This window comes from Kalmanozyma brasiliensis, assembly GCF_000497045.1.
Source record: "Kalmanozyma brasiliensis GHG001 unplaced genomic scaffold PSEUBRA_SCAF4, whole genome shotgun sequence".
In the NCBI taxonomy this organism is placed as follows: domain Eukaryota; kingdom Fungi; phylum Basidiomycota; class Ustilaginomycetes; order Ustilaginales; genus Kalmanozyma; species Kalmanozyma brasiliensis.
In genome coordinates, this window is record NW_015961981.1 from 110,898 (window position 1) to 138,837 (window position 27,940).

General features: G+C 59.1%; 9 protein-coding genes across 9 annotated transcripts; 6 read left to right on the forward strand and 3 right to left on the reverse strand.

The window, feature by feature from the left end:
* Positions 1-21: 21 nt before the first annotated feature.
* On the reverse strand, positions 22-4,185 carry PSEUBRA_004713 (TRAPP II complex, TRAPPC10; the record flags this gene model as incomplete). The annotated part of the gene is made up of 1 exon (XM_016438238.1): positions 22-4,185. The coding sequence occupies one exon, from the start codon at positions 4,183-4,185 to the stop codon at positions 22-24; it is 4,164 nt and encodes a 1,387-aa protein (XP_016290691.1).
* Positions 4,186-5,028: 843 nt separating this feature from the next.
* Positions 5,029-7,557, forward strand: PSEUBRA_004714 (Major facilitator superfamily; the record flags this gene model as incomplete). The annotated part of the gene is made up of 1 exon (XM_016438224.2): positions 5,029-7,557. The coding sequence occupies one exon, from the start codon at positions 5,029-5,031 to the stop codon at positions 7,555-7,557; it is 2,529 nt and encodes an 842-aa protein (XP_016290692.2).
* Positions 7,558-8,947: 1,390 nt separating this feature from the next.
* Positions 8,948-10,474, forward strand: PSEUBRA_004715 (Mitochondrial substrate/solute carrier; the record flags this gene model as incomplete). Its single annotated transcript, XM_016438235.1, has 1 exon — positions 8,948-10,474. The coding sequence occupies one exon, from the start codon at positions 8,948-8,950 to the stop codon at positions 10,472-10,474; it is 1,527 nt and encodes a 508-aa protein (XP_016290693.1).
* Positions 10,475-11,735: 1,261 nt separating this feature from the next.
* On the forward strand, positions 11,736-14,564 carry PSEUBRA_004716 (N-glycosylation protein EOS1; the record flags this gene model as incomplete). The annotated part of the gene is made up of 1 exon (XM_059465450.1): positions 11,736-14,564. The coding sequence occupies one exon, from the start codon at positions 11,736-11,738 to the stop codon at positions 14,562-14,564; it is 2,829 nt and encodes a 942-aa protein (XP_059321553.1).
* A 586-nt stretch (positions 14,565-15,150) lies between these two features.
* PSEUBRA_004717 (YjeF C-terminal domain, carbohydrate kinase-related) lies at positions 15,151-16,296 on the forward strand (the record flags this gene model as incomplete). The annotated part of the gene is made up of 2 exons (XM_016438223.1): positions 15,151-15,869; positions 15,960-16,296. The coding sequence occupies 2 exons, from the start codon at positions 15,151-15,153 to the stop codon at positions 16,294-16,296; spliced, it is 1,056 nt and encodes a 351-aa protein (XP_016290694.1).
* A 926-nt stretch (positions 16,297-17,222) lies between these two features.
* On the forward strand, positions 17,223-21,257 carry PSEUBRA_004718 (Protein of unknown function DUF3337; the record flags this gene model as incomplete). The annotated part of the gene is made up of 1 exon (XM_016438225.2): positions 17,223-21,257. One exon carries the CDS (start codon positions 17,223-17,225, stop codon positions 21,255-21,257), a length of 4,035 nt encoding a protein of 1,344 aa, XP_016290695.2.
* Positions 21,258-21,328: 71 nt separating this feature from the next.
* Positions 21,329-24,493, reverse strand: PSEUBRA_004719 (DNA mismatch repair protein MutS, connector domain protein; the record flags this gene model as incomplete). Its single annotated transcript, XM_016438241.2, has 1 exon — positions 21,329-24,493. The coding sequence occupies one exon, from the start codon at positions 24,491-24,493 to the stop codon at positions 21,329-21,331; it is 3,165 nt and encodes a 1,054-aa protein (XP_016290696.2).
* A 356-nt stretch (positions 24,494-24,849) lies between these two features.
* PSEUBRA_004720 (Aminoacyl-tRNA synthetase, class Ic) lies at positions 24,850-26,274 on the reverse strand (the record flags this gene model as incomplete). Its single annotated transcript, XM_016438243.1, has 1 exon — positions 24,850-26,274. One exon carries the CDS (start codon positions 26,272-26,274, stop codon positions 24,850-24,852), a length of 1,425 nt encoding a protein of 474 aa, XP_016290697.1.
* A 678-nt stretch (positions 26,275-26,952) lies between these two features.
* PSEUBRA_004721 (Maltose/galactoside acetyltransferase) lies at positions 26,953-27,642 on the forward strand (the record flags this gene model as incomplete). Its single annotated transcript, XM_016438221.1, has 1 exon — positions 26,953-27,642. The coding sequence occupies one exon, from the start codon at positions 26,953-26,955 to the stop codon at positions 27,640-27,642; it is 690 nt and encodes a 229-aa protein (XP_016290698.1).
* Between the last annotated feature and the right edge of the window lie 298 nt (positions 27,643-27,940).

The following is a 27,940-nucleotide window of genomic DNA, read 5'->3' on the forward strand; positions in this document are numbered from 1 at the left end:
CGATGTGGTGTGAGCGAAAAGTTAGGCAGCGTGCAGCTGTTGACTGGGCCAAGGGTACCGTTGGCGACCAACATCGATGCTCTGTCCGCCCTCGAGGCCGGCTCCGGGTGGCATGGACCACCGCTTGCCGCCCATCGGCACGAAGAACGCTTTGACCCCCTTGGCGGGTACCACAGTGACCCGTTGCGCTGCGTTCGTGACGTACGTCTCGCACGTCCTTGCCCTCCCATCTGGTTGGGGCACGACGGACGACAGCGGTCTGACCTGCACGCTTGGCAGGGCCAATTCGCCCGTTCTCAGCGGCACGATCGTCAGCGTGACGCTGAACGTCGCGTCCTCTCTGAGCGTGCTTAGCGAGGCTTGCTTCGTAGTGGCGAGAGGGAAGGTGCCGCGCTTGGACCCGTCGACCAGCCAGGAGTCGAAATCGGGCAGGACGTCGTACAGCATCGACTCCTCCTCATCGGTGGACGCGTTGGACCAGAGGGTGGATGTCCGGATCGAGACGGTGAGCTCGACGGGTTGTCCCACGATCAGCGACGCTAGCTCGCTGGGTGTGGGGTCTGTACTGCCGATGGTGGCAGGCGAGGCGACGCTCAGCGTGACGGCATTGACATAGTCGATGGTGGGCACGTCGACGGGGATCGTCAGCTTTTGCCACACCTCCTCCCCCTTTTCCTGAGAAGTGGGAATCGCATCCAGCGCGGACTGTACCAAGCCGAGCACCTCGTCCAGTCCCAGCGACGATGGACCCCAAGACCGTCTCTCTCTTCGCCACCAACCCTCGTCCAATACACCCGTCCTCACCTGCCCCGTGATCGAGTACGCCGGCAAATCCAACCTCTCCCGCACATATTCCACCAGCGCCTCCTCCAACAGCCTCATCTCTTTCAACCCTGTCCCTCGCACCACAATGTGTAGTGCACGCACCGCAGCAGCCACCGCATCATCCTGCAGCGCCCGATACTCCACCTCCAACCTCAACCTCCCTTTCCCGCCTCCACTCTTGGCGATGCGGAACAAATACGTCGCCGGCTGCCTTGGTGTTACTGTCACTTCGCGCTTTGAGCCGCTCGAGTCGATCGTGAACGATCCATCGTGGCCCTCGTCGTGCACCATGGCGACCGGTCGGAGACGGATGCTGCCCCCACCACCGGCGGAGATGGTGAATTTGCTAAAGAGACAGGAGGTGCGGAAAAAGTCCTGGACGTTGACGCCGAGGGGAAGGGCTGTGCGGAGGTGGATGGGTTGTTTCAGCATCCGCTTCTTGGCTGACGCGTGACGCGATGAGGCGGCGGTGGTGTAGGTGAGGATGACGATGGCGTCGAGAACGCCCGAGTCCGGCACGGAAAGAAGGGGAAGGAGGACGACAATCTCGCTGTCTTTGCCAAGCGACTGGATCGAGACACTCGTCTCCGCGGTGTTGCCCGGTCCACCGTCGCACCTCGCGGCGTAGTAGTCCACCACAGCCGCGTCATCGCTGGAAACAACGCTGATCTCCGCTCCCTGGATCTCGGCCCGCCCCGCACGCACCGTCACCTCCATCGCCCGGCCTCGATCCAGGTCGATCTGACGCGGCAATTCAACTCGGACACTGGGCGCCTCTGCATCCTTGGATACCCGCACCAAAAGCGGTTCGGACGCGTGCTCGTACTGAAAGATCAGCCGGGCTAGACGGATCTGCGTCACGTCGACGGTGTACACGCCATGGATTGGGTTCGGACAGAAGAGCTCGACTCGTGTCACGCCCGGAGCCAGCTTCGTTGAGGACGACGTGTACCATTGGGTTTCGCTGTTGCGAGTGAGGCAGATGCGCACGTCCTCGACCGTCTGCACGCAGGGAAGGAGGGAGGTCACGTCAACATGAAGGATCGAGCCATCCTCTGTTTGCGCAAGAGTGGCGGTGGTGGTGCTGAGGCTGATGGAGAAGAGTGGGAAGGCCGAGATGGGGATCTCTTTGCCGAGGGATGTCGAAGCCGGGCGCAGTTGGGCGCAGAGATGGGCAGGATCGAGCCACTGCGCCGTCCGACCCTCGATGCTGACCGTCGAGATGGGGTGGAGGACGCTGATCTTCAGCAAAGCCAGCGCGGCGGCGATCCAGGCGCGATCGCGAGCATGGTTGAGCTTGGCGTGGCACTCGAGCTGCATCGCCAACGCGTGCCCTTCAAGCAGGGTGAACTTGGACTCGGCGTATGCTTCCTTTAACGAGACCAGGATGTCGTAGGCGGTCTGGTAGTTGCCCCGCACGTAGTGCAGCGTTGCAATCATGTTGCGTATGCGCAACACGTCGCGCGTTCGGGATGATGCTTTCCAGCCTGAGAGGATGCGCTGGCACAGAGCAAGATAGTAGGAATCGAAGTGCTCACGGGACTTGACTGCTTGCTGGAGCTCTGGACGAGAGGTGCCACGTTGCTGGCCAAGCGTTACTGCGGCACCCAGGCCGAGACCTTCGACTGCTCCACTGTCCGTAGCGTCGGGAAGAAGCGGTAGCTCGCGATCCTGAGCTGAGGAGTTGTGTATGGAGTCTTGCGACGTAGCAAAGGCGAAAGGCTCGGATGCGGGAAGATGCCCGGCTTCCACCCCGATGCGGTCCAGTTGCCGTCTCGCCACATCGAGCAGCTCCGACTTGTTTGACTGGAAAGCGGGACTGAGCTGGTCATCCGCAGTCACTGAGGACTGGCCACCACGCTGGATCAGCCACGCCTGGCACTGTTCGACGACGTCAAGCGCTGCCGAGAAGATCCATGACTCGATCCACTGGCTGCTCAGCCCCCTGTTCCGCTTGAGCATCCTTCCTACCGCACTGATAAAGATCGGTGCCTCGCGCATCACAGCAGCCACCCTCCCCATCTTACCCAGCAGCGCCGACTTGCGTGCGAAGAGGTAGCATCGAAAGTCGAACAGCGAGATCTCGCGCCGGCGAATGAGCTCCGCGTACGGCTTTTTGGTTACGTCGAGTAGCGGTAGCGAGTCGTCGTCTGGATCGTCTCCACCCACAGGGGCAAAGGAGACGGCGCCGCTCTGCATCGCCGATGCAAACACGATCTCGAGATCTTCGTACTGTCCTACGGCGTCATCCTTGAGCCCGACTGCTTCGAGTGTGCGAGCGAGCGAGTCTTTGGCGAAAAAGTAGCTACAGAAGTCCCACCCCTGTTGGGCTTTGGTGACCCCGCAGCGAGCGATCTCCTCTTCTTGCGCTTCGATGGTGGTAGTGAACGTGGACGAGGCGGCTTCGCGCATCTTTGTGAGCAGCTCCGCCCAGATGGTGGGGTCCATCGAGTGCATGCCTGCTCTGCCGAGCGGGGCGGAGGGGACTGGTGGCAGTCGAGAGAGCTGCACTACATGCTCTTTTTTGGATGTGTTGAAGTCGGCGCGAATCTTTTCGAGCACATTGCCCTTGGATTTGTTCATGAACCTGCTCATGCCTGTTTTCGCATCTGCGCCGGCAGCGCTAGGACCATCGGATGCACGTATGCCCGAACCTTCTGGCGGCGTGATGAGTACAATCAGATACTCGGGCTCACTTGGACCCGAGTAGGCGGCGGTGTTCGAGCTCGCTTTGGTGGACACGGACGAGCTGGTCGGCGTGTTCCTTCCCGAGCTGGACGGCACAATTGGCGGCGTCTCTGAGCGTACAGGGGGCGTTCCAGAGCGAAAGGATCCGAGCCCGAGTGACGTTCTGGACGAGGATGCTAGTGTTGGTGTGCCGGCTGACGCGACGGCTTGCTTGGAGTGAAAGAAGGAAAGGCTGCTGATCCAAGAACGGATCTCGTTGCGGACGGTGGTGCGGTAGTGCTCGCTATCCTCGCATACCACGAGGTAGAGGTGGACAAAGGGACGATCCAGCAATCCTGCTCCCCCGGGCTGCTCGAAGAAGCCGGGATCGCCTCGCCAGCGCCGAATCTCATCCGTGAGGGGCTTGAGGGCAACATCGAGCGTCTGTATTGTGCGGATCGTAGAGCCTGGCACGACGGAAGAGGAGGTGTACGCGGTCTTGCCCTGCTGAGCAGCGCGTGCTGCGATGGCATCGAGGGTCGACTGGCTTGGACGCCAATGAAGGTTGCGAAGAGGGAGCTGCTCTCTCAAGAGATGGACAAAGTGTGGTGTGAGAGGCGCGTTGATGACAGCTTGAGATGCTGCGTAGGTGACGGTGATCCTCTCTGGAGAGGCATGGTTGCGATCCGACATGGCGCCGCTTGAAGAAGCGAAGGTCGCACTCAATCGTCTTTCACCCTCACAGAAGCGCGCTTCGATTGACGAGCGAAGAAGCTCGCATCGAGATGGTGTGTGGAAAGGGTCGGAGAGAGCGTCAAGGTTGAGCAATCGAGGGTCTGTGCATGTGCTTCGGCCCAGGCCACGAGACCGCGTTCCGAGCTTTGTTTTTTGTTGGAGGTGTTGGTCACCAAGGGCTAACAGTCTGAACCCGGCCGTCGCCCGAACGCTCAGAATAGGGGCAACACCTACAAGCTTGGAGCGGTCTCACTGTCTTCCATCGCATGGCGCTTCCTGGACTCCGAAAGGAGCAAAGCGTCGAGCATCAGGTCTGAAGCTGAACCGGACTAAGAGCCGAGTTGACGATGAGTCGGGCCGAGAGGAGGAGGAGCGAAAACTCCACATGGATGAATTCGGTGGTACGCGACGGCGAGGAGGAAAAGAGTCGCGCTGCAGAGTGACCAAACGCAGCTGCGCAGCAGGCAATCAACGATGTCATGCGACCACTCTCCGTGCGGAGTCATTCGGCGAGATCCTGATTGTCGGCTCGGCTGGCAGCTGTGTTCGAAAAAGAACTGCATTCGACCCTGTCGAGATGTCTCAGAAGAATGACTGAGCCGTCATCGTGTCCCTGGATGGCAGCTTGTCTCGTTCTGTCCATCACCACCACCATCTCCTTTTCACACCGTCTTCTGCTCGCACGACGTCTTGTTAGGATAGGTTCGTCCCGTTTGGTGGTGAAGATCAGCTCGTTTTGCGGCTCAGAGGTTGATCGGCCTATGCGCTACCACGGAAGCTCGGCATACACTCGTCGGCAAGATGCCTGATTCCAGCTCTCGCCCCGCATCCCGGTCACCCGTCCATGGTCAGAGCCAACCTCGCAATTCATTTCCCACGGCAACCAGACGCATATCGAACAGGCGGCATGACTCGAGGGCCTCTGCACTATCTGCGTCCACGGAAGAGTCCTTCAACGACACCGAAGATGGTTCCGAATCAGCAGCGCCGGCGCAGACCATCCGAGATGTGTCGCAAGCCTTCCGCTCCGGTCGACCGAGCCCTTACCATATGGCGGTCGTGACGCTGCTCGGCAGTCTAGCGAGTGGAATGCCGCTCGCGTCCATGTTCAAGGTGTACACCTACATCATGTGCGAGGTGTACGACCCCACCATCCGAGACGAGCCCATTGGCCACGGCGGCTCTTTTTTCCTCAGTGCGGTCCGAAACTTGTTCCTGACAACGGGACCGGCCATCGAGACAACCATGAAGCTGCCACCAGCACCGGAGCTCCCGAATCCGCCCCGATGCTCGCTGCCTTGGGTTCAGAAGTCGACATCGTCCTACTCAGCTGCTATGGTCACGGTAGGCGCTCTCCTCGGTCTCATGACGCTCTCGAGAGCTTCGACCCTTTCGCGGCGATTCGGACGCAAGCCGCTCTTGCTGATCGCGCATGCCGTCATTGCATTGGCGATTCTCGTTTTCAGGTTCGCGGTCGTCCTGCCACCGGTCGCCGGTGCTGTCGTCCTATACTGCGCTGTCGTGTTCTCGGAAGCCTCGGCGGGCGCACCGCTTCGTATTGCCATTCAGAATTATGTCGTCGACACTACGTCAGAAGCGCAACGAGCCGGCGCGCTCAGCTTCATCGAAGGTTTCGGTCAGATCGGCGCCTTTCCGTCGAGCGCTCTGGGCGGACTGCTCGCCAGCCTTACGAACGAGTTCTTCGCACCGTTCTACGCCGACTGCGGCTTGATGCTGCTCGCCGTCGCATACATTCTGCTGCTCGTCCCGGAAAGCAAGCCAGGGGCCGAGCACACCTTCGTCGACCAGTGGCTGCATTCGGACGAAGTCGAATCTGGTTCATCGCAAGAAGATCAGGAAGTCCCTTCACCCGCCGTAGAAGGGGACCAGGATGGCGAGCAAGACGATTCGCACATGACATGGCCGACGGTGCATTCGGATCGCGACACTTCCAAGCTTCATTGGCGGTCGAGGCTGCGCAAGCTCAACTTTCTGCGTCCGCTCGTCATCTTTTGGCCCCAGCGAAGGCACTATACACCGACAACGGAGCAGGATATCATCAATGCCCCGTTGCAACGTTCGCGTGATCAGAGGCAAGACCAGGATCGAGACGACTTGAATCGAGGACAGCACACTGAGCTGACCCCTGGCATGCATAAGCTGGAAAGCAGGATGGACTTTCGTCTGCTCAACCTCGCCGCTGTGGTGGTGTTCGAAGAGACCTACCAGGCCTTCATGGTGCCGCTGCTGCTTTTGTACAACAGCGAGCGATTCGGATTCGACGTGTTGCAGAATGGGTACTTGGTCAGCGTGCTGCAGAGCACGCGAGCGCTCTTCCTCACCGCCATTTTCCCTCCCGGAGTTGCGTTGGCGAGGCGATATGTAGCCAAGCTTGGACTGGCTCGGCGTCGCAAGCAGATCAAGAAGCTGAAGGAGGCCGCTCGACAGCAGCGCCGAAAGGCTCGAGGAGGGCAGAGCGGCGACGGAGGTGCCGCAGACAGAGACGAGCGCTCGCCCCTGCTTCGAAACGGCTCCAGCAGTCAGTACGACGGCATCACAAGTCGAGACTATGGTCGAGCCAGCAGCGATGATGCTCGTATTGGGGGCGAGGGCGAGTCGAGACAGGCGCGGCGTCGCCCTTCGTACAAGTCGACCGCCTCGCCGAGCTACTCGAAGTCGAAAAGCAACCAGCGAAGTTCCATGGCCTCTGGATTTTCGGTGGGCAGCCGCAACTGGGAGACACACTCGATCTTTACCAGTTCGGCGTCGGACCTGATCAAGCGGATCCAGCGGGGCAAGCTCGACATTTCGATCATGGTCGCCTCCTATCTCTTGGCCACGGCATCGTTCCTGGTGATGGCAAGCTCTGCGAAAGCACCTACCACGTCGCCTCGGCCGAGCAGCTCTGCATCTGAGGAGGGTAGGCAAGGACTTTGGTGGTCCAGTCCATGGATCCCGCTGGTGCTCTCGGTGGTGCTGCTGCAAATCTCGTCTGGCTCGACATCGGTCCGGACAGCGTTGGTGGTGAATGCCGTCTCGGAGGACGACCAGACGAAAGCATTGGCAGCACATCAGATTTTGGTGACGGTGGTGGCGGCAGTGGTCCCGCTACTGACTTCCTTCGTGTTTGGCGTCGCTCTCGAAAGAGGACACCCAGAGATGGTGTGGCTGTTTAAGGCCATGTTTGCGGCGCTTGCGGCTGTTGGCGCTGTGGGCCTGTTCTGGAGTCACAAGGGATTCTACGAGAAGGCGCACGATGAAGAGGACGAGCATGACGATGATGATGATGACGATGAGGACGGAGAAGGAGAAGGAGAAGAGAGGAGATAGGTGACAGAGACTAGATTGTAACAAGCACCGCTGTAGATTCTTTACACCTCAGAACAGTCGATTGCCCCGCTCGAGCGATCGCATTGCAATCACAGTGATTGCTTCAAAGGTCATCGTCTTGTGACTGCGGCAGTTCCGCAATGTGGTCGTGATCGCCAGATACGTATGGGAGAGCCGAAAGGGGGCGCGAAAAAAACCGCCAATGTTACGTTAGCATTACAGACACCGGGGCAAATTTGAACGGAGACTCGGACCGAGAGCTGTGACCGGTACTGACTGGTCTGTCAGAGTCGACGTCAAAGCTCCCCTTGACAGGACTGGTCAGAGTGGCTTAGGAGCGGAAGACTGCCGTCAGATTGCCGAGCGGTCTCCAGGAAACAGGCTCGATGCAGGCAGCAAGGTCATGAGATTACCGGGACAGGCTTGCCTTGACAGGAAGTCAGTTGCACAGACAGGAGGTCACTCACCTGCCGGTGGTCGGAAGAGGTCGGCGAGAAAGTGGCAGGGTTGGCTTTCAAATTGTTTGAATTCTCGTTTAGAGATCGAAATGGACCGCGTTTGAAAACGGGTTGTACGCCGATCCTCTTGCTTCCGCACTTCTTCTTGCCCGCATGCAACTTTTCCAAGATCGGGGCGGGCAGGGGCGGGGCGGCGGCTTCTAGCGAGAAGAAACAACACACAGCAGCGCACCGGCTAACTCATGTCGTGACTGGCTCACGGCAGACCCTCTGGACCGGTGCGCAACAGTTGCAGCTTTGTGGGGCGAGTCTGCCTTCGTGCGACTGCCACTTGTCATTCACGGAAGAGTGACAAAGCGAAGGTCGACCTTGAGGGTTGATCGGATGGCAATGATGCTAGCAAGACTTCCAAGAAGGCTTTGAGAGTCAAAGTCGACGACATGAAGGCAGGCGAGTGGGTGAGCAATCGACGGGATGGTCGGGCGGCTTGAGTCACACCGACACACGCTCGCATGATCTCCAGCCCGCCTGTCACAGCGCAAAACACATCCAGACACGCTGTGCTCGCCTGCCTCTGAGTTTTTCCCTTTGCCCTGGCGCATCATCTTCCGTCACTGCTGGGCTCGCTTGCGCCGATCTTCTTGCAATTCACACTTTCACCCTTCCGCCCTTTCACCTTCCCCACAACAATTCTTCTTACTCCATCCTTCGTGTCCTTCCTCTCCCATCAGCCTGCTGCTCACCTTGTCCACTGGCTTCCCTGTTCCTCTAGCCCGTCCCGGTTCAGAAATCAGACGGAACAACATCGTCAAGACTCACAGCAGGATTCGTCACAAACGCAGTTAGGCGAGAAATAGACCACCGGTAACAAAAGGACCAACGACACACACCTCCCGATCGGATCCGAGCTCGTCTCATTTATAAAAGGCACCATGTCACATTTCATCCCTCCCATGTTCAGGCCAAGGCCAGTGCATTGCGAGTCGGCTCCTCCCTCGGAACAGCAGCAGCAGCAAGGCACAGTGATCCCAGCGCATGCTCAGCCCGCCAACGGTAGCGGACAGCACGGCGTCTACTGGATCCCTCACTTGCCCGGTGAAGGCCGCTTCGTCGTCAATGCCAAGCTCTATTCGCGTCAAGATGCCGACCCATCCTTCCAGGATCACATGGACAGGTTCCGTCGCGAGGTGGCTGCCTCCTCGCCCGGCATGCTCTCGTACAAGACCTCGGTGGTCCGTGGCGCAACAGACACCGAGAACCTCATCTGCCACGATCTTTACATCTCGGACGACTTGGAGCCCCATCCGGTGCCCACGGAAAAGGAGCAAACAGCAGGGCTAGCAGAAGCGCGGCTCAAGGAGATTCAAGCGGAAAAGAAGGAGAAGCCTGTCAAGAGTGCACTCACAGAGCTCGGCAAGTCAGCGTACAACTTTGGTCTGGGTGGAATCGCAGGTTCCATCGGTGCTACCATTGTCTACCCCATCGACCTCGTCAAGACGCGAATGCAGAACCAGCGATCCTCGGTAGTCGGTGAGCCGCTGATGTATAAGAACTCGATAGACTGCGTCAAGAAGGTCTTCCGAAACGAAGGCTTGCGCGGCTTCTACTCTGGTCTCGGTCCTCAGCTGCTCGGTGTAGCGCCAGAGAAGGCCATCAAGCTGACCGTCAATGACCTTGTGCGTGGTCACGCCAAGGACCCCATCTCGGGAGACATCACGCTGCCGTGGGAGCTGATTGCCGGTGGAACGGCTGGTGGTTGCCAGGTTGTCTTCACCAACCCTCTCGAGATTGTCAAGATTCGACTTCAAGTCGCTGGAGAGATCGCCAAGGCGGAAGGAGCCGATCGCGTGGCTCGAGGTGCTGTCCACATTGTGCGTCAGCTCGGTCTGGTGGGTCTCTACAAGGGAGCCTCAGCATGTCTGCTCCGAGACATTCCCTTCTCCGCCATCTACTTTCCGGCTTACGCTCACTTGAAAAAGGACACCTTCCACGAGGGCAGGGACGGCAAGAAGCTCGGATTCGGAGAGATGCTCGCATCAGCCGCTATTGCAGGCATGCCCGCTGCCTTCCTTACCACGCCAGCTGATGTGATCAAGACGCGTCTGCAGGTCGAGGCACGCAAGGGACAGGCGAGCTACCGAGGTATTGTCGACTGTGCTACCAAAATCATGGCCGAGGAGGGACCCAAAGCATTCTTCAAGGGCTCGCTGGCACGAGTGCTGCGATCATCGCCGCAGTTCGGTGCGACGCTCGTGGCATACGAGTACCTGCAAAAGTTCCTGCCATATCCCTTCGAGGACAAGGAGGTGGCCGACATTCTGCGCGATGGTGTGCCGGGCGAGGACCCTTCGCGAACCCACGCTCGACGTGCACTGCAGCTGCTCCTCGAGATGCACGAAGACTTTGGCCGTCCTCCTCCTTCAGCGTCTGCGGCTGCTCCTGCTTCTTCCGCCAAGTAAGTGGCACCGACTGTCGCGTACGGCATTCTTCTGCATCCTTTCTCATGGTCCACAGCGGGGTTTGGGCATCTACATTGTTACACATCTTCGCTGTCATCGTCATAGATACATCAAAAGACAATCTTGCCATCGAGTGACCGTGACCACTTGAGCGCTGCTACCTTTGGGTCAGCCTCATGGCTTGCAGCCGTCTTGAGCAGAACCGACACGCAAAAAGGGCCTCACAAATTCAGGACGAGAAAAGGGACAAAGAATTTAACCGATTTGACCGGTACGGCACAAGCTCGTGCTTCTGCATGGACCCTTCTTGAGGTCGAGTTCGAAGCCAGGACCGCGACATGTCGACCAGATAAGCTTTGTACTTTTGACTCCATCACCATCATCGGAGCCACCGAAGCTCATGCTTTCGCTTATCATCTTTCCCACGCCTCGACCGGACTACCGCGACCAAGAGAGATAAGAGCGGGCCACGTATCTTGGTCTAGACTCGATTCATCTTTCTCTCATCACCCACCTTTCGCTGCTTTTCTCACGCAGACACGAACGACCTTGATCGAGCCAGCACCACCACCTCGGACACCAAGCAAGTCGAACAGCATCCTCGACCAGTCCGAGCTTAATCAACAAATCCATTTGCAAATGTCTGACTCGGTCATGCTCCCATGACAAGGCAGGTGACGCTTTCGTCGACGTCCCGGCTCGCTTTTCGACCATGTCGTATGACGGCGCTGTCTATTCTCAACAATCTGTGCTCAGCCCACCTCTGCTGGCGACCATCGACAGTCAACACACATTCAGCTCTCACAACGGACCGTCTTCGTCCACAGTCGCCCATGATGCATCAGCTTGCTCGAACCAACAGGCGCCAGCGTCCTCACAATCACGAAGAGCTAGGTCAAGGGCATCCTCGTCAGCTTCGGTCCACAACGCGGCTTCGAGCTCCGCCGCGGTACAGAACGGCAGGAAGACACGCAAGCCTCAGCACGCTCCATCAGCACACAGTCGCAGCAGCAGCAGATCCGGCCCGGTCTCGATGCCGGCCAGATCGGCCACATCCAATGCATGTTCAATCTCGTCGACTTCCTTCGACGAACAGAGGCCCCTATTCAGCACGTTTCGGAATCGCTCCACCCCGCATCTCGACGGTCTTCGAAGCCTGTCAGCTGCCCATGAACACAACGGTTCAGCCGGTATAACAGCATCGGCATGGACAGCTCCGCCATCTCCTCTCACTCCTGCTGCGGCTTCGCTTGCATTGACCATGTCCCCGGTCGCTCAAGCTTCAGCGACAGCAGATCAGCTGATACCTTCAGAATGGACGCTTGATGCCTCTACTCCCAGCTCGCCTCACACACATCTCTCTCGAAATGCTTCCGACTACTTCGACCCAGCGCTGCTTGCTCAGCTGCAATCTCAGAACGGAAGCTCACATCCCGAGCTACGATTGGACGGCCGACCTGATCCTTCTCCTCCTGTGGACTCTGTGTTCGGTCGCTTGTCGCCCCACCAGACACACGCAGTTCGCGCGGCTAGCCAGTCGGAGTGGGCGCAACACGCAGCTCACGTTCAACAGACCGCTCATTTGCTTGGACTGCAGCGCCTCTTTGCGAGCCGTAGCACCCCGCATCTCCCTGATCTCGACTCGTCTTATCTCGGACACGACTTTGAGTCGCCTCCACCGTATGCTCCGCGCGCATCGGCGCACGAGACGGAGCTCGACAGAGCGGCTTATGTCGACTTGAGAACGCGGGGACCCCACCAAAGTCGGCTTCCTCCCAGCTCGTCCTCGACTTGGACCCTGCATGACACCGCTGATCCGCCCCTACCACCACCGATCTCGATCCCATCGAACGCAAATGGACACCCAGCCACAGGTCCGCCTTCTGCTTCATCTTTCACGCGACCATCCCTTCGAGCTCGATCGTCCTCTCGTGGGAGTCGCAGCGGGCCGCCCTCGCCATCAGCATCGTTCTATGGTCGCAGAGGCTTGACGAGCTTGTCGCCGTTCCCAGCAGGGCTCGAGATGACTTCGAGTATCGCTCACGCTCCTCAGAGTCTATCGACCCCAGCCAGTCCGGGTATTGCCCCAGACAGCGACGGAGATGAAGACGTCGACTCGATGCTTTCCTTCTCATCGACCAGGTCTAAGCAAAAGCGGGATGAGCGGCGACAATCGATAGCGGCGACCGACGTCGCATCTCGCGCTGAAGCTTCAACAAGCTCCTTGCCAGGCTCGTCAGCTCAAGCGCAGGCTGCGCTGTCCAGGAGGCGGAGGTCCGGCTCTGCAGGTAGCGCAAGACAGTTGCTTCGGCCTCGCACGCCCATCCATTCTGCTGTCACGAGGGATGCCGCAGACCAGCCACAGCTTACCCTGCAAAGGGGCCAAGCCACCACCGAAGGTCACATCAATCCTTCTTCACGGTCGCTGGCGGGCGCGACCAACTCCATTAGTATGGTCGGCATTCACCGCAATCCTTCAGGCCAAGCTTTGAGTCGCCAGCCAGGAAGCGACAACGCAGATGCCGACTCCGGCACGCCACCGGTCTCTCCGGCCTCGGACAGCACTCGAGCCGATAGTCTCATGTCGCCAGCTCTAGCATCGACGCTGTCACCCGGCAGCCCTTTCTCCGGAACCGCTGACATGCGAACAACGCAGATCGCGACAGACAACGAGACCTCAAAGTCGATCACACCCGCCGCACAGCCGGACGAAGAAGAATTCTCGCTATTGTTCAAGCTGCTCTTGCATCCGTTGCGGATCCTGGCTGCGGTACCTGGATGCATCGGCACGTTCTGGCTCGCGCGGAACGCCTGGGTGCTAGCTACACAGCACGGCCATGTGCTGAGCCCCGGCCAGATGCTTGTGTCGTCAGATGGATCGAATCAATTCCAGAGCGCAAAGCTGACCGAGCATCCGACGATGGAGGGTCCGTACCGACTCGGACGCAGGCAGCCGGGATCACTCGATTTTGCTGTCGCCTGCCTATGGAGTATGAGCACAGCCTATCACGCGCTGTCGTTCACGACGCTGCTGCTCCGTCGTTGGCTACTCTACTACTCCATCCTCCCATCACTCATTCGGCTCGTGGCGCTGCAGGCCATCTGTTGGCCGCTGGTACGGATCACAGTCCACGTGTTCGGAGCTGATCAGCCTCTGGGTGCGTGGGTGGTCATCGGTACCACAACAGCACTGAGCGACGTTGTGTCCCGATGGGTCACGAGCAACATTGCCGACGCTCCTCTCGATGACGAGGAGCTAGACGAGGAGGAAGCGGAGGAAGAGGCGGAGAACGAAGCGCTTGGGTACCTTTCTGACAGCCGCTTTGTCAAGAGTCCTACCAGAGCCAACACTGCATTCACGGATCAACATCCGCACTCGCCAGCAAATGCTTCCGCCTTGATGGGAGAATCGGACTGGGATCCAAGGTCAGGCGACGAAAGCGATGCAGCGGCAGCAAGCTTCTTTGCTTCTGAGCGAGAGCGACAGCGAAAGCAACGTCGAGGTGGTCAAGGAACGAGGTTCTGGCGTGCCGTCATTGGCGGCCCTTCCTTTGCAGCTCCGTCTCGACGTCGCAAGAACCACAGTAGATCCTCCACAGGCCCTGCGACAGGCAACAGCCGGGCATCGCATCTCTCCGGCGCTGGAACCGAGACAGAGATGGAACCCGAGTCTGACTGGCCTGGATATGGTACCGACCACACTGTCCTCGGTGGAGTCGGCGGAACACCTCCGTCACGTTTCGGGACGCGTCCGAACCAAGACGGGCTACGAAGACGTCTCGGAACCATCCGAGCAGGCGGCTCCCCCTCTGTAGCGGCGTCGCCATCAACCATGGATCGTGCAGCGTCTCAGCAAGGCATGTTTGGACGTCGACCCGTGCTGCCACCTTTCCCATTCAGGCCCTCCACCTATCGTCAAGGTTCGACACGCTTCGTATACAAAGATGGCGTTTGGTCCAAAGAGCGCACTGGCAGCCGTCGCAACTTCCACTGGGACGTCGCGGTCTGGAGGAACGTGGTGCCGATTGCTGTGCTGTCGTATCTCAGCATGTGGATTCTCATCTTGGATGCGATGCGAGTTGGCAGCTAGTCGGGATGCTAACTCAAAGCGCTCCCGCGCTTCCCCTTCAAATCCGGACAATCTTTTGTACCTCGCCGTTGTAGCTTTTGCAATCGATATGATCAAGCTTCTGGCATTCAAGTATCAGGCTCTGGCCTTGTGATGGCCGACTTCAACACACTTCATGGACACCATCTCGGCCATTAAAATTTTAAGCCTTAATTTTTTTAGCGCACATGCCTCCACTTGGAGAGCCCTGATGAGTGAGCCGACCTTTCTTCCAAGCGAAGATACGGGCTGATGCAGGAGCTGCGTAGGGTGTTGCTTGCCGTTCCTAACCGATCCTGAATCATCCTGACGCAGGCGTCAGCTGTGATTGACGTTGTGGCTGGTACTCATCCTCTGTCGACAACGAGCAAGCGGCAGAGAGACCGTGAGGTCCCACTTCATCTCGAAAGGCGCATCCCTCAAAAGGGACACCCGGCTGCGCCTCCTCGTTCTTTCTCACCATCATCTTGCTTATAAGCTCGTACAGTCCGCAACCCACCTTAGCTCGCCTGCCACATCTATCCATCTCCGAACGACAGCATCGAACCAGAAAGAATCTTAAGACAAGATGTCGACGGCAGCAGCGCCTGGTAAGCTGGCCAGCACCATCACAACCAACCTTTCGTCGCTCGCATCCAAAGCGATGGCCGCGACTTCAACCCAGCAGTCGCTCATGCAGTCGGTCAAGCGCATCATCCCGCCTCTCTCGTCCACCAAGCATAAAGGTCAAGCTGGACGCATCGGCATCGTCGGTGGAAGCAAGGACTACACGGGCGCGCCCTTCTTCGCGTCGATGTCATCGATGCGCTTCGGATGTGACATGTCGTACACGGTCTGCACGCCCGAGGCTGGCAACGTGATCAAGACCTACTCGCCGGATCTGATCGTCAACCGCCTGCTCGATCCCGAGGCACGGTGGGAGGACGTCGAAACGCAAGTGGAAGAGCTGTTCCAGCGCTTCCATGCGGTGGTCATCGGTCCCGGGTTGGGTCGGGATGACTTTATGCAAAAGTGCGCCGGGCTGTGTGTCAAGCTGGCGAGGAAACACGACATGTATGTGGTGGTGGATGCCGATGGACTGTGGCTGCTGCAGAACGAGCCGGAGCTGGTCAAGGGGTATCAGAAGGCGATCCTGACGCCCAATGTGGCCGAGTTTGCCAGGCTGTGCGACAAGATGGGGGTGGACGCCAAACAGGATCCGGACCAAGCGGCGATCAAGCTGGCAAAGGCACTAGACGGCCCCACGATCGTTGAGAAGGGCAAGGTGGACCGGATCACCAACGGGAAGTAAGTCCTCGACGCCCCCGTTCCCGATGATTCAATCCCGTAGACGATCTGACACTCTTCCTCTCCTTTCTTCTTTGATCTCTTTGCCAGGGAGGTGCTGTATGTCGACATCGAAGGCGGTCTCAAGCGGTGCGGTGGGCAGGGCGATATCCTCGCCGGCTGCCTCGGCACCTTTGCCGGCTGGGCGAAGATTTACGAGCAAGAGCATCCCAATCTGCCGACCACTTCGGAGAACGGCAAAGACGGCGAGCTCATCGCTCAGGATAGATTGCTGCTGCTGGCAGGATACGGCGCAGCGTTGACAGCGAGGACATGCAGCAGGTTGGCGTTCTACAAGAAGAAGAGGGCCATGCTGGCGGATGATCTGCTGCCAGAGGTGGGTCCTGCGTACGAGGAGCTGTGGGGAGATGTGCAGGCGATGCTGTGAGATCAGGTTTGCATGCCTCAAACCAAGCCGACTCTTCGTGTATAGGTGTCAAAGCGTGTTCTGCCCCGCGAATACAGTTTGATATCCGCTTGCCATACACATCAAAGGAACCTTCTGCCTGGCGCGGAGATTGCGTATGGTCTCTAGCTCGAGCTTGAGATTCGAGGGTGAGGACCAAGTTTAAGATCCGCTCGCTCGTGCTGAGAGTGCATCAGCTTGGGACCCCGCTTTTTCTCGTCCCCACGGTATTCTAGAGAGAGCGCTCTTGTATTGTTCCCTGCTGAACCCTGAGGAGAAGATGCTTCGGCTGCTGCTCGGTTGGCCGATTGAGCTGCTGCAGGACCGCGCCGCACCGCGATAGCCGTCTTAGGCTCAGCCTTCTGTTCGGATTTCTGCGAGAATTCCAAAGTGGGCGGCCGGTGATGTGGGCCCTGACTGCTCTCGGACCAGCCGTCGCCGATATCCACTCTTCGGCGCAGTCAGCTCTCGGCTCTTCCTACTCTCCACATTCGACCTTGGGTTCGGCAGCGATCGGCTTTGGCTTGACTCCTGACCTCTGCTCCCTTCACACCTTCTCTTTCGCTCCCTCACGATAGATACGGACATCGACGTGTCCTCGGTGCATCCGATCTTCAGTTGACGCAAAAGTCACACGCTCAGTCCGCGTTACGGAGAAGACATCCGAAGCAGCTCGGACCATTCGCTCCATCTTGTCAGCACACACAACGTAGAGCATCACTCAGTCGACCAGCTCATCAACCGAAATGCATCTCTGATAAGCGAATCAGACGGTCACGCACTCAGACAACATCCGCAGTGCTTCCTCGTCTCCTGACCGGCATCTTATGTGTGCGAGCTGGACCACTGATTTGGCAAAGTAAGAACCGCCCGTCTGCTCAGCGCCGATGGCCATCGATATCGCAACCATGGACGCCGAAGCTAGACCCACCACCAAGAGGATATCCTACGTTCTTCCTCCCTGCCGATCCCCACCGACTACATTTGGTCTTCCTCCATTGGGCGCCGATCGTCGCTACAACACGGGTCCTCTGCTGATCCCACCATCTCGCCCTTACAACGGTAATGGAGCCTCGTCGTCATCCATATCATCATCAGAGTCGAGTAGATCGACACAGTCGAACGCTACCTCTGCCTCTCATCCGCAACACGCTCTAGCCGTCTCCTCCCTCGCCATAGACGCCACAACATGCATCGCCAGCTCCAGTGACGACGGAACAGATCTCGACATCGATGCCCATCATGACAGCGAATCAGGTCGCTTTGCTGACAAAAGCGAGCCTATGCCTGCAGGCATTCTTTACACTGGTGGTCGTGATGGTCTCGTCGGTGCGTGGGAGCTCGGCCTGCCCATGCGCAAGAGGACGGCGCAGCGCATCCAGGCTCACGACAGCATGGCCGATTATCACCAAGATGAATCCATCGGCTTGCTTGCCGATACTTCTGCCTTGCCTGCTGGCACTGACATCGACGCACTCACCTACTGGCAGGCCGATCCACTCAAGGCTCATCGCGCCAAGTCAACTCGATTCCGGCAGTGCGTTCAATCGCACACGGACTGGATCAACGACATCATCCTCTGCAACCAGAACCAGACCCTCATCTCGGCCTCGTCCGATCGTACTGTCAAGGTGTGGAATCCGCACGACCCTCAGCACAGCCTCAGTCCGCACGTCCTTGGCACCCACAAGGACTACGTCAAGGCGCTAGCCCATGCCTCCGATTCTGGATACGTAGCTAGCGGTGGCTTTGACAAGTGCATCAAGCTGTGGGACATCCGCGAAGCAAGGGCCGCGCCGATGTTGGAGCTCGATGACAAGGCTGTGAAGACGTCCGTCTACGCACTCAGCGTCAATCCGAGTGGATCCGTCATCGCTGCTGGCTCACCCGAACAGCACGTCAAGGTGTGGGATCCTCGCAGCGGCAAGAAATGTGCAGAGCTGGTCGGACACACCGACAACGTCCGCACTGTCCTCGTCAGCGAAGATGGCCGCTTCCTCTTGTCAGGCTCCGCCGATTCCACTGTGCGTCTCTGGTCACTGGGCGAACAGAGATGCTTGCACACTTTCACGCACCACGATGACTCGGTGTGGTCGCTCTTCTCGGACCATCCCACTTTGGACGTCTTCTACTCGGGCGACCGTCAAGGCTACGTGTGCAAGGTCGATTGGGAGCGATGCGCCGAGGTGTCCGAGGGCGAATGTGTCGTTCTCTGCCAGGAGCGAGACCCTACATTCGACGATGGCCGGCCGGACGAGAATCACGAACTGTCCAACCATCATCACCCAGACTTGCATAGGCGCGATGCCAAGTCCGGCATCCAAAAGATTGTGGCACTCGACGACACGTACTTCTGGACCGCGACAGGGCAGACGAGCGTCAACCGATGGAGGGACGTGCCGCGTCGCTCAGAGAGGGAAGCCATCTATCCCATCGGCGGTCTGCATTCTCGGGTGCGGGATCCTTACCGACGCACTTCCTTCGGTAGCCCAAGCTTGAACCGAAACAGCATCGACACGGGTCGTTTCCCCGACTCCGAGCACGCTCACCAACCCTCGGTCACATTTGCAGAGCCGTCCGTGGCAGAGCTGCGAAGGGACTCGTCCGCTATCAACGGTGCGGACGCTGCGACCGCCTCAGCGCTCTCAGCACTGCAGACCGGCATGGGTCTCCCACCGGCAGACATTCCGCTCGCCGCCACGTTGCATGGCATTCCCTTCGACAGTCTCGTCAGTCTAGCCCCCGTCAGCGATCCGTACGGCGACAAAATTGGACTCGGCAGCGTAAGCGTGCGTGACCCTCGCAGCAACGCTGATGATTCCATGTTTAGCGGCGCACCTCTTCGTTCCATTGCCAGCAGGATGTCGATGGACCAGTCCAGTATCATGATACCGAGCTCAGCAATGCGGTCCCCGGTCATCCCGGCCATCAATCCTCAGCTGGCGCAGGTCCAGGCCATGAACACGCCTCATCGCCCAGCCAGCACGCGCTCTGGCAGTCTCCGCTTTGCGCCCACCGATCAGATGTACGAGCCGGAAGGCTTGGGCAAATCGTGGGACAGTGGATCCGACATGGATGCGTCGCCGACTACCAAGCAGATGGCCAATATGCGTCTGGACAGCTCTAAGCAAGACGCAGACGACGTCGATGACCGAGCGTACCAAGCTCGCCTGGCTTTCGAAGATCGAGAGCTGGCGCCGGACGCAACGCCATTGCGCCTGAGGCCGGACGCCGTCATCCGGGGCTCGCACGGCCTCATCCGCTCATCGATGCTCAACGACCGTCGCCACGTGATCACGATCGACAGCACGGGCGCCGTGATGTTGTGGGACATTATCAGGGGCGTTTGCCTCGGCGAATTCGATCGCGCCGACGTAGAAAAAGCAGCGCTCGAGTCAAATTTGATTCCATACACATTCATGCGCAAATGGCGGCCGGAGCAGACGCCGGGCGACACGCTCGAGGTGGTCAAGGAGCGGATCGAAGGACAGGGTGTCACACCACTGTGGTGCTCTGCAGAGACGCGAGGCGGTGCTTTGACGGTTCACATCGAAGAGCCGCGCTGCTTCGAGGCAGAGTTCTACATTGACGAGTTTGCGGATTGTGTCGACGCAGGCAACTTCAAGGAGGACCAACGTGGGCAGGTGGCTCGTTGGCTTTTGCGCAACCTCTTTGCTGGGTTTGTGGAGGCAGAGAGCAAGCTGCGACAGGTCGAAGTGGACGACGACGGCACACCGCTGCCACCAGAGACGCCCGCATGGGACAAGATCGTGCGCGCTCAGAGAAGCGGGCCCTTCACACCGGGAATGACGATGGGACTCGCAACTCCCGCCAAGACTCCGGCTCTGACGTCGAACACATCGAACGCGCTCTACCTGGGACTCGCGCAGAAGAACGCCCCTGGCTCAGGCGATCGCACTGCGCTACCCACGACGACGACCATGACAGGCAGTCAGAGCGGTGGTGGTGGCGACTACTTCTCCGCCAAAGGCACCATGCCTGCCCAAGGCGCGGATAAAATGCCGCCCACCCCTGGTGTCCGTATTCGCGAAGCCTCTGCCAATGGCACCGACGAGATCAATGGCAACGTCGCCAACCCCAATACCGGCAGTGGCTTCATGAACAAGTTCCGCTTTGGCAAGAACAAGGACAGGACGGACGCACCGATCGACTCGCTCGATAAAGCACGCGATGCAGCCGCCGCCGCCACGCCGACCGACGAGACACGCAAGGTTTTGACGCACAGTCAGATGCTGGATGAGCTGTTCAGCAAGCCACTTGCGCCTGCGTCGCTGGACGAGATGCCGCGCCTGCCTTTGCCAGCGGATACAGCGGTGATCGTTTCGCAGTCGTCGGCCGACGCCGGGTCGTGGGAGGCCGTCTACCGTGGTCTCGTCAGCTGTACGGGTGACGATACCGAGGTGCTTGAACACGCCGCGCCGCTGTGGCTCCTCGACTGTCTGTTGAACAACCACGTCAATGCGCGCGAACCGGTCAAGCTCAGCTTCACCTTGGCGCCGTGGAAGCCCGCCGACAGTCGCGCCGACGGCTTCGGTGGGTACGACCTGACGACGCCCCAACCCATGCCCGAGCTCCCCACTGGCAACGCACGCTTGACGGCCACGCGCTGTCTGCGCGTCAAAAAAGCCTGCCTGTACGTCGCGGAGAAGCTCGAACTGGCAGCACCCAGGTCCCGAGCGGTAAGCATCAACGCCAGTCGGCGAAACAGCGTCGAGGCCATCGCAAAACCCGGTGCATTGAGCATGACCAAGGCCAACACTTCTCAGGACGAAGGAGAAACACTGGCGCCGCACGAGATGATCGAGATTCTGTGCAACGATGTGGTCTTACCCGTAGACGTGACGTTGGCCCAGTGCCAGAGGTTCTTCTGGAGGACAGGAGGGGATATTCGGTTGGAGTACCGGATGAAGATGCCTTTGTAGACGGCGATAGAATAACATACATTCGCTCTCTTTGGTGTGATCGATTGTGTGTGTGTGATTCATGAGTGGATTCAGTTTGACCTGTCAGCCTTGTGCTGCAGCCTGTCGAGTGTCTGCCTTGCCACGGCGAGCGTTTGCTCCGGGACATTGGCCAGCTTGGCCACCTCCAATCCGTAGCTCTCCCTATTGACGCCCTTGCGCAGCACGTGTTCGTACACGATCCCCTCTCTGGTTCCCACCACATCGGTCATCCAAAACTCGACGCCGTCCCAATGGCCCTGCTGGACCAAGTCGCACACCTCGTGAAAGTGCGTTGCGAACAACGTCCTACATCCTTTCTCCCAGAGCGTGCGCAGGGTCGCATAGGCTACAGCGATGCCGGTGAGGTTGGATGTTCCACGACCGATCTCGTCTGCGATGACCAACGACCGCGGCGTGGCGCGATGGAGGATTTCACCCACTTCCGACATTTCCACCATGAAAGTGCTTCGATCGCGAAAGACGTCGTCGTTGGCACCGATGCGCGTGAAGATGCGATCCACCAGACCAAGTCGACTCCCAGGGGCGGTGGGGACAAAACACCCACTCTGGGCCAGGATGGTGACCAGCGCGATGGAGCGGAGAAAGGTGGATTTGCCACCCATGTTCGGGCCTGTGATGACATTCATCCGCGCGTCGGGATGGAGAGAAAGCGTGTTGGGCGTGAACAACCGCCCTCGTTCGAGAAGTCCCATTTCGACGCTGAGATGGCGCGCAGCGCGGATGTCCAGGTCCAACGACTCGTCCAGGAGGGGTCGCGTGAGAGAGTACTCCTCCGCTGCCTGCGAGAAGGACGAAAGCACATCGAGCTGGTCGAGCAGCTTGGCGTTGGTTCGCAGCTGCGATGCTGAGGTGAGGACCGACTGACGGAGGGACTCGAGCTCAATCGACTCGAGCGACGTGATCTCTTTGCGAAGCTTGTCCAGCCGCGAACCGAGACTGGTCCATTGCGGGGAGTAGTACGTGTGGGTGGAGCGGTTCTTGCCGGCGATGTGCACCTGCAACTCCTCTCCTCCCGACTCGGCGTGCGGGGGCGTGGAGGGGAGAGCTTTGCCGCGAGAATGGACGACATATCCTTGCCCCAGGACGTACCGTAGCGAGACGGCGTCGCTACCATACGCACGCTGAAACTCGCCTTCGAGCCGACGCGCGCTTCGTCGCAGCGTCTGGTGCGACTTTGTCAGGCTGGTGAGCATCTTGGACGCCGCCGGTCGGATGAGATGCTCAAAGTCCTCCCCCCACATCTCGTCGTCGTTTCCGCTCTTGGCCTTGCCCGCTTCGCCCAGACCGCGCACCTTGGACCGCGAGGCCTCGCCGTCCGCAGCCAACCCCTCGACCTCATTCGCCAGCGTCTCCTGCCGTTCCAATCGCAACGCAATCACCCGTTCGTCGATCGCTTCCCCCAAGCTCTGCGCTAGATCCGTAAGATCGTGCAACTTGTCCACTAGACCTTGCAGCGTCGTCCTCTTTTCATCGGAAAGAAACGCCATCTCGGCGACCATCAGCTCTTTCACCCGTTCCATGGCTCCGATGGCATCTCGCACCTCGAGCAGATCCTGCTCGTCATTTCGGCGCGTAACGAGCTTCTGCAGCACGCGACTCACATCGCCCGCTCCCGTGCGCAGCGTCGAGCGCAGATCCTCCCGCAACCCCCGCCGCGCGAGGAGCAGCTCGACGAGGTCCAACCGCGCGTTGATGGTGCCCAGCGAGGTGGAGGGGTTGCACAGCCATTGTTGGAGGAGACGCGTGCCGCCTTTGGTGACGGTCCGTCGGAGGACGGAGAAGAGCGCGCCGCGGGTGGAGCCGTCGGTGCCGGTGGAGCGGATTTCGAGCGCGGCGAGCGTGTGCGCGTCGATGTGCATGGTTTCCAGATGGCGTGGACGGGGAGCGGTGAGGGTGAGCGAGGTGAGTGGGTGCGAAGTGTCGAGTAGGCGCGTGCGGAGGTAGGCGAGGAGCGTGTGGACGGTGCGTTGTTCGAGCGGGTCGAGTGAGGGGGCTGGTGCCGAGCCTTCTGGGGTGGGGCCGGATGATGTGGGAGCGGGAGGAAGGAAGTGCGAGATGTACACGCTGGGATCTGTGACGAGCTCCCGCACGTCCAAGTTCACCCGTTCTGGTGCTACGTCCACCTCGACGCCCTCGTCGACGATGCCTGCGTCGAGTCTCCCCGCGTCGATGACCACTTCCCTCGCCCCGATACGAGCCAGCTCATCCCGCACCCCGCTCGCATCATCACAGACCGCAGTACCAAAATCGGCCGTCCCCACATCCAACCACGCCATCCCCCATTTGCTACCCTCGCAACTCACCGCCACGATAAAATTGTTCACAAACGGATCGACAAACTTCTCATCGATCAAGGTTCCCTTGGACACGACTCTGGTCACCCTCCTCGTGATCTCGCCTGCATTGCCCACGCCCTCGCCGCCGGGTCGGAACTCTTCTGCGATGGCCACGAGCAACCCCTTGTCGAGCACGAGGATCTTGAGGTACTTTTCGAGCTGGAAGATGGGAAACCCGGCCATGGGAACGTCTTGCCCGCCCCAGCGACGGTTGGCGAGTTTGATGCCGAGCGTCGAAGCGAGAAGGGGAGCTTGGGAGAAGTAGGATTCGTAGAAACCGCCGACGCGGGTGAGGAGGATGGTCGAGGGGTAGAGAGCCATGTCGTCCAATACGGATTGGGCTAGCCGGGGCCACTTGACGGGCGGTTCGACTGGGGATGAATTGACGGTGGAGGATGGGGGAGATGTAGGTTTGGTGCGACGTCTGCGAGGGGCGGGCGGGGTGATGGTTGGGAGGGCGACGAGGGGGTGGCCGTCGTCGCCGAGGACCGAGGCGGGAAGCGAGTCGTATGCCACCGTCGTGCTGCGCTTGTTGCGTCTCGAGGGCGGAGTGGAGGCGGGACCAGCTTCGGCGTCGTTGGAGGAAGAACGCGCCGCGTAGCTGACGGCGTACGAGGAGAAGGCTCTTCGTATTGGCGGCCGTGATCCACTTGGTGGGCACGGCCAAAGGCGCTCATTGGTAGAAACGAGTATAGTCGATGTCGATGGCCCCGCGATCTTGACAGTTGAGCTCGACGGAGCACCGAGAGCGCAGATCAATCGACTGGTGTGTTGCCTCGAAGCTTCACCGCGCGACGACGACGCCACGCTGCTCGTCCAGCACGACGACCGGGCGGCTACACCCACGCACCTCTTCATGTCCAAAGCCGTCACGTGGATGAGCGCATCCGAGCCTTGCTGTAGCCGCAGCGTACTCAAGCCTTGTGATCAGCGTTGGAAGGTGAGTGTCGTGACTGCATCAGCAGCCTGGAGAGCGAGGTTGAAGTGGTGGACGTTTGAGAAGAAAGTTGTTGAACGCGCATGTCAAACCCAGGTGGACCCTGAATTGCGCCCTTTCCCCCACTTTTCAGAAGATTTGTCGAGCGACTGCGCGCATGGGCTGTTCATCCCATCTCATCGCATCACAAACAAGCCATCACGAATGGTCTCATCAACATGCATCGATTGCTTCATTCTTCTCGACCAGCAACGAGTCCAGCGGTCGGTGGCTATATCTACTGCGCCTTGTCCAGGTGCACATTCTCCACCCCCACCCGGGTCGCCTCTACAAACGTCTCGTTCTCCTTATCGCTTGGCTCCTTCTTGGCCTCCTCCTTGTCCGCAGGCAACGTCACCTTGTCCTTCTTCTGCGCTTTGAGGTTAGCCTTCTTCTCCTCCTCCTCCTTCTGATTCCTCAACGCCTCCTCCTCGCTCTCGGCGGTTCCACCTTCCTCCTTGGTGTACAGGTGCGCAAAGCGCGGGTTGATCTTCTTCTCCTTCTTCTTCTTGACCACGGGTGTGTCTTCGGGGTAGGCGTCCTCTTTAGCTTTTTTGAACTCTGGGTCTGTCTCGAACAGGTGCTGGACGGGTTCGAGCAGGAGGGTGATGGCTTCGGCGACGGCTTTCTTCAGGTCGGCGGGGTGAATGTCCCCTGCTGCGTAAGCGGATTCCAACTCGGGGTAGGAAGAGTAGTGCAGAGAACCACCGTATTTGTCGGGACGGACGATGCTGAACATGGTACCCCGTGGCGCGTCTTCGCCTACGAAAGATTTGGATGCCCCTTGGTCGGTTGAGACGGGGGTGCCCATTGCCTCGCTCTCAACCCGCAATCGGGCGATGGGGAACAGTACCGCGCGGACGAAACCCAACACTCCGTTGCCCTCCACCTCGCCAGGTGCGCACACTGCGTCGGCAATCTTCTTCGAGACTTCCTTGGGTGTATCGAGGAAGTCGATTTTGGAGGAGTTGTCCGAGCTGGACATCTTGCTGCCCTTCAAGCCTGGAACCATGGCATTCATCAGATGTGCCCGCTTGGTGTAACCCAGTTTGGGCAGGTACTGTTCTGCAAACGTGAAAATCTTTCGTTGGTCGACACCGCCGAACTGCATGTCGACGCCGAGGTACTGTTCGTCCAACGCCTGCAGTCCGGGGTAGAGCAGACCGGAGAGCAACGGAGACGAAACCTGCTTGACCACCTCGGCGCCGGCCTTCTTGGCGTCGTGCTCGGTGACGCTCGCGCAGAGTCGGTAGTTATCCATGTTGTACGCTTCGGTGAGCTGGTAGGAGCTGCCGACGACAAAGACGAGGCGGTCGGTGGGCACGCCGATCGACTTGAACACTGCAGTAAGGACATGACGGTAGTAGTTGACTCGATGACGAACGAGCTCGATGGGCGCCTTGAGGTTGTCGAGGAAGGCGTGGATGTCTGCGAGAAGAATCTTGACTTCGACACCGGCGCGGAGGAAGTCGGCGATCTTGGTGAGCGGGACGAGGTAGCCTACGTGAGGTCGACCGGTAGGGGCAGTGCCCCAGTAGGCCGAGAGCGGTCGCTCGTCCTTCTCGAGGATGCCCTTGATGATGTCCGCTCCAAGGACCTCATCGAGGTCGCGTGTGATGAGCGAGAAGCGCTCGCCGGCGGAAAGTGTGGCTTGCGACGACATGTTGGGCGCTGTTGTTGTTGGTTTGAGGGTGAAAGCCAGAGTTGGAAGATCCAAGCTTTAGAGCTTTTCGCGCTCTGACTCGGCAGCTCGTGCGCACCAGCTTTGATAATGATTATGTAATTGCAGTTCTGAAGCGAGACCAACACCTCACGTCCTTGCACCTACTTCGAAGACGTCTAGCTACAAGGGATCGCGTCCAAAAGACACGGCCGAGACTCTGGTCGCTCGACGCTTGCCGCTCTACGCAAACGCTCACCGCCGCCAGGAACGAGAGAGCTGGAAGTGTTGTCTGAAGCTCGAAGGTTGTCCGAGTTCGGTGATATCTCGGTGCTCGTGACGTGGAAATTGAGCCGAATCTGCAGCGCTTCGGGCGCCTAGGTTGCTTTCCCCCACGCTCAGTGGCAGCAATCGTCTGTGCGGGGGGAGATCATCCCGCGGAAGCGTCGGAGGTGCAGGATCATCCATCCTGACTCGAAGTCTTGGCATCGGATCGTTCAAGCCACAGCTGTTGAGCAACGGAGCGTCGCCGGCTCCACGTGTACTCGGTGCAACTTCTTCTTGGTGTCCTGTCAATCGTTCCTTCCTTCCTTCCTTCTTCTCGATAAAGAGACCCTGTAATCATCGCTCTTCCGTCCCCACCCTCGGATCATACACACCCACCCCCGCTTCATCCTCACCATGTCGGGCACGTCCAAGCTCTTTGCCTCCATCGACGCGCAGTATGGCTCGCAGATCTCGTCCATGACCGAAGAATCCAAGATGCTCGTTGGCCTCCCTTACCTAGCCAACACGGAGCATCTCATTCGGGGTCGAGTCAAAGCACGACGTCTTCAAACCCTCTACAACGCGACGCAGCCCACCTCTGCGCTCGACGACGCAACCGCAGCATTCAACCAGGGCCAGACCGTCATGTCAGAGGACCGCAAACGGTTGCTCTCGGAGCTGCTCGAGACGTCCCAAGAGTCATTGGCAAAGGTCGAATTCGAACCCCCGCTCTGGGTCGACTATGGATCCAACATCAAGCTGGAAGGCGCTTTCTATGCGAATTACAACACGACGATCCTGGATTGCTCAGAAGTGAGGCTCGGCGACGGTGTGCTGTTCGGTCCCAACGTCAGCATCTATTGCGGAACCCACTCGGTTAGCGTCAAGGAACGAAAGGAGGGTCTGGAGAGAAGTCTACCGGTGAGCATCGGAAGAGATACCTGGGTCGGAGGTGGGAGCATCATCATGGCGGGTGTGACCATTGGCGTGGGGTGCACGATCGGGGCGGGCAGCGTGGTGACCAAGAGCATCCCGGATTGGTCCGTTGCTGCCGGCAGCCCGTGTAGGGTGTTGCGCACGCTGAGCGAGGAGGAGCGCGCATAGACTGCTCAAAGGGCGTGCGTATAGAGAAGACGACCCGTTCAAAGATATCATGCGAAAGTGTGATGCAAGCGTGTCGCTCGCCGTACAAGTCAGCTGAGAACTTCATTGAGGTTGCGCAGAGTTCGTGGTACTATTGCATTGTGAGAGCCAAGATATGAGTGCCTCGCAAGGGTCTTGGCCTGCTAAAAATCGACGCAGCAGAGTCACTGTGAATTGAGAGCGGGAGTCGGAAGCGAGCACAGGTCCACGGATCATGCTTTGAAACTTGAAAGCTTCACACCGTTCACCTCTTTCACCA